The following is a 16,723-nucleotide window of genomic DNA, read 5'->3' as shown; positions in this document are numbered from 1 at the left end:
CCCTTGGCTTCTTCTGGAAACATATAGGAAAATGAGTAACCACTAAAAAGAAGTTTAAAAATCTGAGGTCTCACTGAAAACAAAAAGCTGACAAGGGAGTCCCACAGTCAAGGCTCTCCCACAGCCTTGAGACACTGGAGCTGACAGGAGAAAACACCACCAGGACCTTGATTCTAGACCTGAAATGAAAAGAATTTTCAGGCTGGATGACTTCTTCAGAGGTAGTCTCATCCAGCTTCCATCTTTACATGAAGAAACTAAGACCCTGGTCCCACAGTTAGTAAATTAAAAAGTCAAGAGTAGAATCTTCTGTGACTGTGGTATTTCCATTAGCCCCGTATTGTTGCCATAGAAACCAGGTCATCTTTCCCAACCCTCTTAGCCCTTTTCTGGTGTCCATGCCTTTTCTCTGACCTTTTTCATTCTTTTCTTATACAAGCAGTAATTTGGATTTAATACACCCTCCATTTTTGGAATCCTGCTACACCCTTATCTCCACAAGTTCTAGATTTTTCTGGGAAGAGGAAGAAAAAGAGAGCAGAGGTTAATGCTTTGTCTGGTAGGTCCAACTGTAATGCAGTGATCATACCAGAGAGAGATCACGTTTCCCCTGTAGTCAGAAGGGACAACTGATCACAAATTTCCCCTTGTAGTCAGAAGGGACAACTGATCGGCCTAGATAAGAAACTAGACTTTTGAAGCTTATGAATATCCAATGAGGTTATTATAAACTCAGATTTTGGCTTCTTTGTATAGGAGGCTTGAATTTCAGGGCTAATGCAGAGTCATGAAACACCTTTGGAGTGTTTCTAACCAAATTATCTTTTTATTTTGCTGGTAGCTTTCATTGAAGTTTAAACTAAAAAAAAAAAAATTTTTTTTAATGCATATATACCACCACTGGCCTATGTGAAGCTAACTGCAAAGTATCAATATTCCATGACTGACCTGGTCAGATCTATAATTTGGAAAGAGCTTTCTTCCTAATTTTAATTACTTGCTTGAAAAGATGTTTGGGAGCATTGCCAAATAGTTTTTGTTTGTTTGTTTTCAAGTAACTGTTACCTTAAGCCTGTCCACACACAGCCTTCTATTATGCAATAATATAGTAAGACAAAGCCACAAATCATGATTTGATTTCTGCTTTACATCCTTTCTCTTGATGTGATTGAAATGATATCCCACTTGTTTGGAATAGGAAGCCTGGTTTCAAATGCTTAAGGGCAAAATTGTTACTAATTTGTAGCCTCCTTTCTCAAGGCTACACCTAAACCCACTAGGGAGCTACATTAAAATTTTTAAATGAAACCCATATAAGTATTTATATCAATAAGTGTATTTTTCACACCCTGAGTTATTTCTTCTGCTGTATTCCTTTTACCTTGTCTTCCTACATTACATATACTGTGTTATTTCCAATGTCTGCCTTCTTATCCACCTTTTGATAAGCACCTCCAGGTGCCCTCCAAGTTGATTTCCTGACCCGTACTCCCCTTCTCTTTGTCAAAAACAGTTTCTAGACCAGTCTTAAGAGATTGGACAGTTAAAAATGGAAAGATGCCTCTTTTTCCTGTCCCATTCTTAGTTCACTGGGATAAAAACAGTCCCAATCAGGAAACTTGACTACAAAGAAATACTCCTAAATGCTTCTTGTACTCATATCTGAATCTTCCTGTCTTAATTTAAATTAAGGGGGGAAGGAGAGGGACAGACTCCTAAGGAAATAAATACGAAGAGACACAGCATTCCTGACCCATTTGAAGTGGGAGCAAGGTCTTTGGTGGCAAATGTGTTCCTTACTCTTGACACAGTGACTAATAAGATACAAGTGTGTGCTATTAAGTGATTTGCTGGTATTACAATTAGAATTAGAAAAGCTGAAACTAACATTTCAGGGAGTTCCGCTGACATGTACTTTATTAAATTATCTCCCTAAAGCACATTATCTTGTCCTTGAATTCTGCCAATGGGAGAGTTTTGATATGAGCCAGCTTCATCAGTGTTTGCCAGATCCTTCTATTATGCACTCAGTATGCATAAAAGAAGATCAGGTCTCACAATTTCTTTTCTCATCAGTCCAACCTGGAGGTTGAAAACAAATGTAAGTGTAAATTTAAGAAGCACGTACTTAACCTCAGTATCCTCAGAAGGAAAGAAACTTCTTTTATCTACCTCTCGAGACTAGCTGGTCAAAAGGATCTCAAATAGGGATCCTGGTTATGTGTGCAACTTGTCTGTTGGGACACAGTTTATTCATATTTACACACATTTATCCACCCTGCAACCTGCAAGATCCAAACACTTAGAAAATGTTACTCCACTAGCCTCTTAATACAGTATTCTGTTGGGGTACAGAGGGTATACTATTCTGTACTTAATATTTAAAGAAATATTTGTTTAAAATTATAGTCAATATTTCTTTTTTCCCTCAGTACTTTGAAAACTTTAAGTTCTCGTTCATATAGGTCAGACATTTAGAAATGTTTCCTTCTGCAAGTAATGCTTGTGTTTTTGTGTGTAACTATATATGGTTTGTCCTGTTGCAGCCATATTTTCAGAAGACAAAAACACCACAGAGCCTGCTTATAAGGTTAAAAATGCCCTATCCATTCCCAACACTCCAGAGCCAACAACAACTCAAGAACCCTTGGTGGGCAGCCAAAAGAGAAAAGCAAGGAAAACCAAGATCACACACCTGGTCAGGACAGCAGATGGCCGGGTGTCACCAGCAGGAGGTACTTTGGGTAAGAAAAGGAAGTGCTTAGACAGAAAGGACCAGAGCAAGCAAGGGACCGTCGTGGCCTCAGTGGCCAGAAAATGACTCTAAGCCAACTGTGGGTCCTCCCCGAAAAGTAGGTCTGCTCTGTGGGTTCCCTCTCTGGGTCTCCTTGAGAACTGGTTTCCTGCAGACTTCTAAACATACATGCTTTGGTCTCTGTGTTAAAATCATAGGTCTTTTCCCAAGAGCACATCCAGAGTTCCTAGGAAGAAAAGGTAGCTTTTAGTACTGTTAGCTGCCTTGTCTTTCTCAGGTTGCACAACCACAGATTCTTATGTAAATTCCCAAAGATCTGAGACTTTTAAAAGTACTGGATGAATCTTAGTCCCTGGTTCACTATTTAAGTCATTACAAGCCGGATCATCAGGTGTGTAAACTCCTGAATTAAGAAAGCAAGTACCCCGCACATCCTATACAGCTGTTTCAGACCCTGAAAGGAGCCTGAGAATGCTTCTCGATTTCTTGGTTCTCCAGGCTACTCGGTAACCAGGTATTAACTTACAGTGAATTTCTCCATTTTCATCTGTGGCCTGTGGTCTGTTTGCTGTGTGGCGGCCTCTGTGGGAATTGCCTGGAGGGACCCAGGTTAAGTAATGTTGTCGAGAGTGACACTGCGCATCCCCTCACATCCTGGGGTGCTCCACCAGCAGAGCGTCATTGGTGTTAGCCGTTGCCTTTCTGCCTTTCAGTGCCTCCAGCATCTCATTCTATCAGCCCTCAAGGAGGTGTTCCCTCCCCTCCCCCGATCCAGTTTCCAGAAAAAGGTCAAAGGCCCATAGTGACTTCTATAAATAGGAAAAAAAGATTTAAGTGAATGTTCTTTGAGGGTGATATTTCTAAATATCTGATTTAGGTTAATCTAGTTGGTGGACTCATTGTATGGTAAGAGAAATTAGAAGTCACTTGGTGGATTTTATGCACTTGCCTTTTGCATATGTAGATTGTTAAACCTTAAAGCATGTTAAAGACCCCAATTCTACTGTTACATAGGAAGTGAAGCTTACAGAGGGTGAATTTTGTTTCAGAATATATTGAACTACTAAGTGTAGGGTAAGGACTAGAATCTAGTTTTCCTGATAATTAGCCTAGCAGGCTCTGCTCTCCTTCCTTATCCATTCTGGCTTCTGTTCTGTCATTTTCATATTGTATAAATTGCTATAGCTTCTGTTTTGCTTGTAGGAAGAGTGAAAGGTTTTGGAAAACATTCCCTTTTATGGGGAAAAGCATATAGCACTGTCATGTTCTCGTCTATGACATTTCCAGCCTTTATCAGTTCCTTTCTGTGGGTAAGCTGTGTTTTGAAAAACGATGACGATTCCTCCCCCTCCCCCTCATCTGTAAGGGCTGCATAAGGAAGTGCAGTCATTTCCAGCCCATGCATCGGTGTGGCATTTCGGCCACCTCTTCACAAATACCAGAAGGCCCTCTGTCTCCCTTGCAGAAGGTAACAAACGTGACGGTGTAGGATCTCACTGGGCTTGATTAATCTCACTGGGATTAGCTTAGGCCATTCTACTATTGGTAACTCAGCATAGGAATGCCCAACATGCATAGGCATGCTGTGGCATCATCAGAGTATTTGGTCATTGGGTTTTGCAGGACCATTTTACAGCATCCCCTGGCCCCTCTGCAGAAGTCCCTTGGGCTTTACTCTGACCAAGGCCCATTTTTCGCCCCTCTCTCCAAGACTGACCTATTCTTTGACCTTGGATAAAACACAGCTCCTCTGCTCAGCTTCAGGGCATAGTGCTGCTCGTGGTTGTGGCTGAGCTCAATAAAACAGTTTTATTCCCATGGAAGAAGAGATTCTGTAACAGCCTTAATATTCCATGGATGACAGAAGTGAGCAGGAAAGCATATTAGCTCATTTCACATTGTCTGGCACTGAGTTTTCCGTGTCCCTTCTCCGGAGAAAACAGAGTGATCCTCTCTCATGATGAATTTCCCTTCCTCTGCAGATGACAAACCAAGGGAACAACTGCAGAGGAGTCTCCCTAAGGTGACTGAGACAGGCTGCAGTGACGAATGCTCGCACAACAGGGAGGCCGCGGAGACGCGGAGCAGCACCCCAGAGATGCCGGCCGTGTCCGCCTTCTTCAGCCTCGCCGCGCTGGCCGAAGTGGCTGCCATGGAAAATGTGCACAGGTTAGCGGTGGGAAGCCTCGCTGCCCTGGGGCCTGGGGTCCCGTTCAGCTTCACCCCCTTTCACAGAACATGGGTGGAGACCGTAACATGTAAACTCAGCTCATCCCTTCTGATGTGATTGGTGATACTTTCCACGATGATTGGGGTCCAGGAGACTATTGTTTACCATGTGTTACTATTTAGCTGTGCAGGAAAATATAAGGGAGTACACCCGCCAAGAATTTTACTTTGAATATAGTTTATTCTGTGACTAAGCTTCATTTCTGAGAGTCCTGAGAGAGCAGAGAGAAGCCGTATTATCTAATCATTGGGAGTTTTAGAGGCAAGTCTCAGAGACCTGGGTTTGAGTGCAGCATCTGTCATCTGTAAACTATAAGGAAGACCTTGAGCAAGAGCATTCACTTCTCTGTCCTCTGTTTTTTCTTCTGTGCAATGGCTATAAATGGTTCTCCTTTCATAGAAATGTACTATAGAATAAATCTAGTATCCCAGGCCTAGCATATGGCAACACCCCCACTGAGGATGGCGTCGGTGGTTCCAGCGGAAGAGAACTGTGTAGTTTGGGAAAAAGAGCATCTCACCATCTGACTCATGGGAGGCACAAGGCCTGGATTTATCTTAAGCAACCTGTGTTTATTAGTCATTTATTTCTCTGGGCCTCAGTTTTCTCATCTTCTTCCATTTAGCGTTACGATATCCCCAAAGAATCACACAGTTGTAAGGAATCAGATGAAATCAGAAGTGAAAGCCTTTTGAACTCAGTAAAGCCCCACAGAAAGTTATTAAGTTCTAAGTATATAATTGATTGTTCTGCTATTTAGTGGAACATTTGGAAAGGTAAGAAGTCTTTTGTAAATTCAGGTATTTCATATTTTTATTCAAAATGGATTATCCGCAGATGAGTTCCTTTCTTAGGTTTTCAGTCTTCATCCCAAAAGTGCTTGAAATCCAGCCCAACTTCTTTACCCACCCATGATGGTCAGGCACCATTCTCTTTCATCTTTCACATCCAGGTTTAGGAAATGAAAGTCGCTCACTCGTGTCCAACTCTTTGTGACCCCGTACAGTCCATGGAATTCTCCAGGCCAGAATCCTGGAGTGGGTAACCTTTCCCTTCTCCAGGAGATCTTCCCAAACCAGGGCTCGAACTCAGGTCTCCCACATTGCAGGTGGATTCTTTACCAGCTGAGCCATCAGGGAAGCCCAAGAATACTGGAATGGGTAGCCTATTCCTTCTCCAGTGGATCTCCCCAACCCAGGAATCAAACTGGGGTCTCCTGCATTGCAGGTGGATTCTGTAGGTTTAGGAGGCCCTGATGAAAGTTTTCTTTCTGTCTTGCTCTTTACCTATCATATTAGTTCTAGTGCTTCCTCACAAATAGCCTCTAGACATTTCCAAGAAGTCAAATTCCTTTTCATGTGTACACTGCAAGTGCTTAATAGCAAGTGAATGGTGACAGGCATTGTTAAAATCTGCTCAGGTCTCTGAGGGGGATAACACACAGACACGTCTCTGCTTGTGGCATTTCACAGTCGAGCACAGAGGACAAACTCATAATGCATGCACAAAGAATTAAATATGTGCCTGAGTGTTATTAAGTGCCCTCATAAATTGTGGAAATAAGAGGTCATATGGGGGGCTCATAATTCAGAGCTCAGGAAGAGCTACCACACAGTCACCCTTGCTGGTGCCATGACAGGTCACACCTCTGCACTGTTAACCTACACACCCACACCCCTGCCCCCGTGGCTTGCAGTGCAGCAGAAAGCGGCAGCCTTTCCACTCTCACCTCTGCCTCCCTCGCTGCCCTGCGTTCATGTGCAATTGCTTACTCCCTTCCACGTAAGCCCATTTCTTGCCTTTGCACATCCTCCTCCCCAGTGAACTGCTGCTCCTCCTTCAGTCTGTCTGTCCTTTGTCCTCTTGTCTCAGTCTTCCTTCTGAAGTCCTGCACAATCTCTGTACACACCCCTCTTAGACCATTTGCCCCTCAGGGCTGTAGTTATTGTTTGATGTCTGTTTCCTTTCCAGTGCACTTTGAAAGCAAAGCACCGGTTTTATTCTCCATGTACACAACTTCCTTAGTTCCTGTTAACATCAGGAATGAGGGGACGAATGGGCAAATGAATGAGTGACTACCTAAGTTATCTAAGAGGCACAGGAAAAACTTCTTTTTTGTTTAACACATCCCTTTGGAAAGAATAATATTGCTTATTAGAGTTTTCACTATCAACATAACAAATGGTTAGTGTTCTCAACATCCAGAAAGATAGCTCCTCCTAGGGAATGTTAATTGTAACTCTAACCCTTACCTGGTAAAGCAGAGTTACCAGCCTTCCCTCCATGGACAGGCTTAATGTAATTGTACCTGGGTTGCACATTAATTAATTATTGCTTCGGCATCACCTAGTTCATAATTTAGAAGGTGGTCCACAGAGTTAGGGATAAATATATATATCTTGCATTCTTGTCACAAGAAATCTTAATATTGGGTTCAGAAATCCAACATAGAAAAACAGTTTTATAAACCACAGGAAGGAAGAAATTGAAATTAACCTTTGTTGAGAGCCTATTTATTTACTAAAAATTTTATAAGAACAGAAGCTCATTAAATTTATTCTTAAAATCAGCTCTGCCAGGTGCATCTTTTTTAGTTACATTTTAATGACAGTACAGGCAGTTAATTAATTCGCCAAGAGCACACAGCTAAACCAAGTCAGGATCTGAACCCAAGTCTTTGAACCCCTGTGTCTTAGTGTTTGTTCAGGAGTGCTGCTTTTGCAAGCATCCGTCCTGTCCTAGAGAGTCCTGAGGACAGTCAGTTGACCTGCCCCTGGGAACTGGAGCCACCACTTGGTTCAGTAGTAAAGAATCCGCCTACCCATGCAGGAGATGGAGATGTGGGTTTGATCCCTGGGTCAGGAAGATCCCCTGGAGTAGCAAATGGCAACCCACTCCAGTATTCTTGCCTGGAATATTCCATGGACAGAGGAGCCTGGGAGCCTGCAGTCCATGGGGTCACAAAGAATCGGACACGACTGAACGGCTAAGCGTGCACATGCACACACAAGCTGGGCTATCAACCCAACTCTTCTCTCCCCCTTGCTGTCTCTTTTGTTTTTTACTGTACTCTTCATTTCTCACTTTTCTTTCTTTGTATGTTTCCTCTTCCAATACTTATTAAAATATTTTTGGCTTTTGTAATATTGTTACATATTCAATCTTAAAAGTAAAAAATACCATTTTAATTTCGTCTTTCTTGAACAAAGAGTTGAACATATTGAACAGCTGGTTCTTAAGCATCCCCACATGAATAAACCGATTAATCCAGAGGTTTGATTATAACATGTTTTGTTTTCCTAAAAGATTCCTATATCTTAAGCTAAGTGATCATTGGATTCTGAAATCCCAAAATGTTGCATTTATAGATATTTATATTAATTTTCTTTTTTGTGCATCAAGAGAAAGAAACTTGGATATAGTTACGGAGAGACACAGTTTGGATTTTAAAATTGCTCCCCTTATTTCACATAATCTAAAGATACTGTATTGAAGTGGTTGATCCAGTGAAGGCATTGCTGCATTCCCCCATATTTTCAGCAGCTCATGTGCCTTGGTGAGGCTTGGGAAGCCTGTTAGGAAATGTCACAGGTGTGCCTGATCCTGTCTTTTTAGAATGAGAGGCTCTGTAGACTCTACCAAGAAATCTTCTTATAACCATGAAGCAAGTGGCATTTTTCTTCCTACTCATTTTTTTTTAAATGAAAAATAAACTATTTGATGTAGATCCAGCCCAAATGATAAGAATTTCCATGAATTTTTAAAGTCTCATCTAGAGTTCTTTCTCCATATGTGTAGATTTTGGCTCAAGATGACTGAATTTTCTCACACACTGAAATTCCGAGTTGGTCCTCCCCTTCTTCCCTGTACACTCTCCCTCCATATGCCTTTGAGACTTCTCTTTCATCAGGAGAGCTTCACTGTTTTGTTTTCATTCATTTTTTCAGTCACAGCTCACCTCTCTCTGCAGAGGCCAACCCTTTTATTGGCCTTAAATTTTGAAATTGGGCCTATTATTGTATATCAAGAAATGAGTCTGAAGGTTATCAGTATAGGATAGCCTCCCCCTTGGTCAAGTCAAGGAAAGGAATGTGTCCTTTTTTAATATAAGAAGATCCAAAGGAATATTGCCATCCTGAAACCATCACCCTTGACTGCAAGTTTTCCACTTCTTAGGTAATGTCCCCAAATTTGTTGGTGCCTCGGGTTTTGTCTCTACATAGCAGAGGTGCTTGTTTGAGGGCAGAGAGTGTTGTTGAGTTATGTGAGAAGAATTGAGATAAGAAACCCTTAAGAAAGAAAAATAAAGATGCTTTAAAGCAGTTTTAATTAAAAGGCATAAGTAGTATGGCAGTAGCATCTGTTAAACAAGATATATTGGAAAGCTTTTGTTGGTCATTCATCATCCTCTCTTATTTCTAATAACATGCTCACAATAAGTGATTTCTCTCTCTTTTCCTCTTGTTTTACAGAGGTCAGAGGTCAACTCCACTCACTCATGATGGACAGCCAAAAGAAATGCCACAGGCTCCTGTACTTATTTCCTGCGCTGACCAGTGAAGCGCCCTTTAATTGTAAAACATTGTGCTTTACCTACTACCCTAGCCTTGTCTTTACCGAGGGATGCTAGTGAGTCCATGTGGTGGAAAATACAGACTGCAAACAAGTGCTTGTTGCCCTCCATGGCCCAGATTCACTTGAAGCAGAAGTTGGCACCCTGGGCCAGTTTTGTTCTCTCAGAACCCAGAATCTTTGAGGGTGATGTGATCTGTCTGATACTGAGCAGAAACGGGATGATGTAGAGCTTTGCTTTCTATTGAAGGCTTTTGATGGTAACAGGTGGTAACTTGGTAAAAGGCCGCCTTTACTGTAGCTCATCCAGCATCTCTTTTACCAACCAGAGAGTGTGAAACTAGTTTCATATATTACCTAGTTATTCTTTCAAAACAAAAACAAAAAAACAACAAAAAAAGCAAAAACTGACGCACTGCACTAGTTATTATTAGATATTCCTAGTCTTTTTTGTACATGGAGATTTAAGTTCTAAGATGGTTTATATAATAGGTTATACCTACATTTATATTGTAGAATAATATTAAAATGCCTGTTCAAAGACTCCCAAGCAGCACGGGCAGGCAGATGTACCATTGTTAGCGGTGTATGCTCGGCCTCGTGGTCCCTATATTCTGCACTTTTATATTTGCCACCAGAGTGGTAGTTTGCTGGCAAAAAGAGAAAGAGAGGGAAAAAAAATTACAATTCTTGCAAGCTGAATTTTTTGTTTTTCTTAGCCTTGAGTGACCAAGAAGAATTTGCTTGGGGCAAATTGTGGCAAATATTTTCCCAGACAGGGGAAAAGTCCTGCAGATTACAAATGTTTTCATGCCTTGAGGATTCTTTTTATTTTTTACACAGGGGTCTGAGTAACAAATGGATCATTCATACAGACAAACAAACAAAAAAAACTATTATTCAGAAGTGACCTTAGTATTACTTCACTATTCTGAACACATTGAAGACACTCACCTCATATGGACTTTGAGCTACAGACCTTTTACATCCATCCCAGACAGACTGGACGGGTAGCAATTGCTATGCACAGCCTAATTGGCACAGCAGGTTTTTAGAGCCATTTGAGTTTTTGTGATTACGGAGGTATTGAGTAAACGGTGGGGGAGATGCGCCTGACCACAGTGGGACTCGCAGTCATAGATCCACCTGCAAGTTTCCTGTTTCTTTTTTGTGTGTTTTGTTGCTTTTGAACAGAAAACCAACCATACATATGCCAGTGCCAAGCGGATTAACTGGCTTAGAACATTCAACATATTGACTCCACCGCCTGACGTTCACAGTGTCTTGTTTCTTAGCAACAGATGCAAAGTGATAAATCAAAATTAGTCGGCGGCTACACATTTTACAGGGTATTTGTTCCATAGCACAAAGTATTTCCCCACTCTTGCATCACAGCACAAACTACCAAATTTTAATTATTGGATTCCAGCAATAATTTTTATTGGTTTTCAAACTGGCGGAATTTTGATAGTGTTAGTTCGAGTTTGAAGCTTTTGAATTAGCTCTCTAAATGGTGACAGTTTACAAGGTTTTATCTAGCTTTCTTATTTATACTTGACTGAATTGTAATGAAGATTTTTTTTTCTAATCGTAATTTGACCTAATAGCCATACAAAAAAATGACTCTGTTAGTACTGACTAGGTTTAGCTTTTCACGGTTGTAGATACTACTTCAGTTTCGGTGCTGGAAAATATGTACACCATACTAACAGAATTGAAAAAGGATAGAGAGAATGGGGGTTTTTCTTTAAAGCAGTTAAAGAGGGCAGCAGGACTTTGGAATGGTGTCCTCAAAAATGCATATTCCTTGTGAACATGGAGGAAGATGGAAGTAGTAAGTAAGGTTAATCAGAGATTAAAAACTTAACCCCATTCACACAGAAATAAATCAGGTGAGCAGCCCCAGATTTTAGCATAATGTTTTTACTATGATGCTGTTTTATTAATATTTTCTAAATTTCAAAACACAAAGTAAATGTTTAAAAATTGCTGGGTCCTAGTGTTGGTGGCTGTTGGAGTCTTTGGACCACTTGCTAGCAGTGATTTAAAAATTATTAGCTAAAATCCAAAAAAATTAAAAATCAACAAAAAGTTTTTTGGTGCAGAACATGCACCTTGACAATGGTACTAACTTATTATTCTCTAGAACACGTTAGAATAGATCTATTTTTGCCGGAGCCCCCCTCCTTCCTTCCAGTCCTCCGATTACATTTCACTAGAGTTCCTTAAGAGATTGCTGTATATTCATGGGACCTTTTTTTAAAAAGAAGCGAAACAAAAGATTACTTTTTTCTATGTGATTAATATATCTTACTTGATCTGCTTTTCCTAAACCTCAGCGGCTTTTCCCTTAGGCAGGGGTGGGGGTGGAGGGCGACCTACTGGATATGACTGTTTTCAGATACTTTAAAAAAAAAGCCTTTTTGTAGAAATGCTTAATTTTTAAGCGGTTAGGCACTGAGAGTAGCAGAAATCCTGCAAAGCTTTATAGTCCTCTAGACACTCGCCTTGTTGTTTCTCTGAGCAAAGTCTTGATTTCAATAATAGTGCTTTTCTCATGCCCTGAATCCACTGGAGAGGGGTGTTGGTGTTTTCAGGTAATAACATTTGTTAGCACAAGTATTTCAGACCAACATGTAGTACCCCCCCCCCATTTATCATTTTCATTTCACTTCTTGCATTCTTTTTTATTTTGGAAAATCATATTGCTATGGTGTGTACCTTAATCTGCCAGCAAACACCATCTACACTAACATTTGTCCCACAAGCATCCTCGAGAAAAAGTTGTTGCACCTTATGTATATCTCAAGCAAACCAAAATATGCTCTTCTGCTTTGTTTTATTCTAAATTGTTGTATCATATCTTTCTGAAACCATTCTGAATCTAGTTGAAATTATCAATATTTATGCTTTTAACCTTAATTTCTGGATTCAAACCTGTATATAAATCTTTTGAAAAACGAAAAAAAAATTGTCCTAGCCCTTCTCTGTGATGCTGGAAGTGGATGCTCAGTCTCAGATGGAGACGCAGTACTGTTCCAGTTTTCTTTAGCCTTTTATTTATTTAGTTATTCTGGGTATTTTCCTATGTAATTTTGAAGTGTGTAGAGTATATAATAGTAACTGAAACTACAGCTCTAAGAAGCTGGGTGAAAGAAAGAAAATACTGTAAGACATCCTTTTTAAGTTTTTATTTGTTTGGATAACTATACTGAGATAAGGAAAAAGAAAAATGTCCTACAGCCACATTGAAGATACAGGTTCTTAACCCCAAATTAGGTTAGTTCCCAGATTTTAGATCAAAATTGCTAATTAATTAAAGCCCCCCTTTTTATAAAGGATTTGTCATACTCTCGTTATCCTGACAGTCTTTTCCCCTCAAGTATTGGGAATATATTTATTTAATTCCATCAGATAGATGAGCTTTCTACCAATGCCCCCTCAAACCCATGTTGAACTCATCCCCATGTTATCACTGATGTTCTAGTTCCTGCCATTAAAACTGCTGCAGAGGAAAAAAGTGATGGAACACTATGAACAAAAAGGAGCATTTGAACTAGTCTGGTTATTCAGAATCCAACTTGTTTGATCCCCGTCGTTCTCTTATCAAGTCAGATGCTACCCTGACTGAGTCCTAGAAAATTTTGTTTGCACTCTGTAGTCTTTGGCTCATCATATGGAAATGTTTGCACCTATGTAAAATCTCAAGCAAATTGTAAATCAATAACAGCACTAGGAGTAAGCTGAAAACCGAATGACGTTTTGTTTATACAGTGCGGGGTGAGGGCTAGGGGTATCAAGGAAATCTGTTCCAAGTTTGGCGTTTGGCATTAATGTGAAGCAGTGGGACCATGCTGCCTGCTAACTACTGTATGAATCCTATGTGTTCTGAAGACCAGCAGCTGGAGGCCAGCATCCGTACAGCAAAGGGGAAACAGCGCCACTTCACCGGGGAAAAGGAATTCATGCAAGGCCTGGAGTCATCATTTGTAAAGGCAGTCAGGGTGTGAGCAATGCTGTGAGGAGGCTCCCCTTTGATTGCAGTGCTCCACAGAGCCCTCAGACAAGGCCAACCCTAATGGGCTACCTCGGCTTTAACAGTTAATTTCAGTAAGTCCTGTTTCCAAAGTTTGTCTTTTTTTTTGCCTCTACCTTCAGTGCCACTATTTTCCACTGCAGTGTTTAGACTCACAAACCACCTTCTCCAGAGAGAACAGTGTATTGCTGAAAATGGGCAGCAGAAGCCAATGCTTTTACGACATTTGACCTACAAAGTATTCAGAGTGACTGCTAGGTGGGAATTAAAATTTAGCCTTCCCCACATAGGACCTTGTTTTTGCACCTTGTAAAGAGTGTACTAATTGTTAATTAGGTGTTGCTTTTATTTATACAAGTATTCCCAAAGAATTAGATTTGGATTTTGTTTTTATTGGAGTTTCGGGATTTTTTTTTTTAAGTATTTTATTTAGATCGACTAACATCATACTTATAAAAAAAAGAAACAGTTTTCAGTTCATCTTACCAGATCTGCCTGGTGAAGTATTCGGGATTTGATGGACTGCTTTACTTTGATTTTGAAAATGATAGTGAAGTTTATTATACCCCATATACATAATCCTGTCCTTTTCACTGGTGACATCATCTTTCTCATATGATAGAAAAAGAAGCAACAAAAGAGTAAACAAACAAGGCAGATCCGCTTGATCCCCCTCACACACCTCCATCCATGCTTTCCTTAAAAATACGTAAATACACACTTTCTTCGCACATACAAAAAAGCTTCCTCTCGTGGCCACATTTTATTTGTGGTGGTATGATTTATGCTAATAATTGAAACCTTGTGCTTAGAACTTTGCTGGCCACTGTTTTCTTGTTGCAGCCAGTGGTGAAAATTGATCCTGCCCTTAAATTGATTTTTATGCACAGAACCTAGTTATTGTGAACATTACTACTCTTTCCAAAGATTTTCTAATAACTTGGGCCAGAAGTGGTTACCGAGTAACACAGACCTAATTCAATGCCTCCATGCCCTCCCACCGCACAGCAAGTCTTACCTCACAAGCTCTAACCTAAATCACAGAGGCGCATGTTTCACAGACTAACAGTGACCTTCCTTTGCCGCCCCAGAGGGGTGGTCACGTCCCCTGACACCTCACATTAGTGCCTCAGCTCCTAGCAGCAGAACTGGGGGAGGGGAGGTTTGTGATCTGGAGCTCAGCATATGCTTGGCAACATTTTTCTCATTTCATTAGCACTAAACAAGTCTTGCTCTCAGGAATTTGTCAAAAAGGAATAAAAACCACCTGAGATTCCACATACCAGATTATGAACTTTTCTCACAGGTTTGAATTGCTTACTTACCTGTCAAAAATTAACCACAGCTTCATTTGACCACCGGATCTTAAGTCTGTTGACAGTTTTCAGCATGACCGAATCGCTCATTTTTTTGCTTTCAGAAATTGGCTTGGTTCTCTTTAGAGTTGGTGTAAACATGCCATGTAATAAATGATTTCCACTTAATGGTACAACAGAATTATTGCTTTCTTAGATGTATGTGTAGTAAGAGTCAATATACACATTTATATAATTTCTTTCTTCAAAATCTTATACTTAATTTGATATTTCTAAAAATTGCACATGTAAGTCATGTGTATAACATGCTAAAGTACTTTAACTGTGATCTTAAAACTGAATAAAAATATTTAATAAAAATTTGAAATATTTTAAAGATATTATTTAAATATATATATATTTTTTTGGTTCAAACTACTGACCATCATGTATATGCCTTCAGTATACCATTTCCACTAAGAACTAGTAGAATGTCTTATGACGGTCTCCTCGAAACTCTACCTGAGATTCACCACTGTCTGAGCAGCCTTGGTTGCTTTCCCTAACATATAGAGCAGAGGTCATCCCTACAGAAGGAAGAAGAATACTTCAGTCCGCATTCAGAAGAGCCACCTTGGAAAGTGACCTAAGCACACTGTCTTTCCCCGAACCAGTAAAATGATTGGAATAGTATTATTAAGACAGTAGTATAAACACAGACGTCAACTTTGCTGAATAAGATGTTCCTGAGCCTAAAACCTTGGATATCCTGGGGTTTTTTTTTGTTTTTTTTTTAACGCTTTGGAATGGCACATGGTATAAATACTGGGTTGGCCAAGTGGTTCATTTCTGTTTTTCTATAACATCTTATGGAAAAACCCAAACAGACTCTTTGGCCAACCTAAACCCATATATAGTATGATTATGTCACAGCTGTTTGCATTCAGACAGATTTGGCTCCAAAGTGTGGGTCCACCCATTTACCACTAGGTTTCTTAACCTCCCTGAATCACACTTCACTTACTTAATGATGGTAGTGATACCTTCTTAACACTGCTGCTGCTAAGTCACTTCAGTCGTGTCTGACTCTATGTGACCCCATAGACGGCAGCCCACCAGGCTCCCCTGTCCCTGGGATTCTCCAGGCAAGAACACTGGAGTGGGGTGCCATTTCCTTCTCCAATGCATGAAAGTGAAAAGTGAAAGTGAAGTCGCTCAGTCGTATCCGACTCTTAGTGACCCCGTGGACCACAGTGCACCAGGCTCCTCCATCCATGGGATTTCGAGGCAAAGAGTACTGGAGTGGGGTGCCATTGCCTTCTCCGCTTAACACAACTACTGGCATAAAAAGGCAATATATATGAATATGTTGATGTGGGGCATTGTAACAGAAATGCCCATTAAGTGTTAATTGTTACCTATATTTATTCCAGCTTGAAGGTTGATATGTTAGTGTATTCAAAGGAGATGTTAAGTATAACTTAATCTCCGAAATGAACTTCTAAGGCCCTGATACCTTGGGGTAAGGTGTTTCAGGAGATTTGATGGTATGGAAAACCCATGATAGGTTAATTTCACATAGCTAATTCATACTTGTGTATGTAGTACTGTTAAGAGTTTCTATAAGATCAGTCTGCCTAATGAATAATATTTTCTAATACTCAGCATGCTTCCTTTGCATTGTACAGAATAAAGTATATTAGGGGAAATACTATGCCAAAGAATGTAAGTTGAGTTAGAAAAAAGGATGACCATATGCACATGTGTGTGGTTTTATGATCCTACATATATAATTACATCTGTCCTTTTGGGTAAAACATGAAATTTGTTGAACA

General features: G+C 40.2%; 1 protein-coding gene across 10 annotated transcripts in view; it reads left to right on the top strand.

Moving 5' to 3' along the window:
• The window catches only part of BBX (BBX high mobility group box domain containing), a 290,065-nt gene extending 274,778 nt beyond the window's left edge, over positions 1-15,287 (top strand). For 9 of the 10 annotated variants that reach the window (XM_040225323.1, XM_040225237.1, XM_040225264.1 and 6 more), the window contains 3 exons: positions 2,547-2,744; positions 4,738-4,924; positions 9,458-15,287. In XM_040225323.1, the coding sequence (XP_040081257.1) occupies positions 2,547-2,744; positions 4,738-4,924; positions 9,458-9,545 (473 nt within the window). In that variant the 3' untranslated portion in view covers positions 9,546-15,287. The remainder of the gene's footprint in view (positions 1-2,546; positions 2,745-4,737; positions 4,925-9,457) is intronic. The other variant, XM_040225313.1, reaches the window with a different exon arrangement.
• Positions 15,288-16,723: the final 1,436 nt, after the last annotated feature.

The sequence above is a fragment of the Oryx dammah genome, unplaced genomic scaffold, assembly GCF_014754425.2.
Source record: "Oryx dammah isolate SB20612 unplaced genomic scaffold, SCBI_Odam_1.1 HiC_scaffold_2, whole genome shotgun sequence".
NCBI classification, from domain to species: Eukaryota; Metazoa; Chordata; class Mammalia; order Artiodactyla; family Bovidae; genus Oryx; species Oryx dammah.
This window is presented reverse-complemented; position numbering and strand designations above follow the sequence as displayed.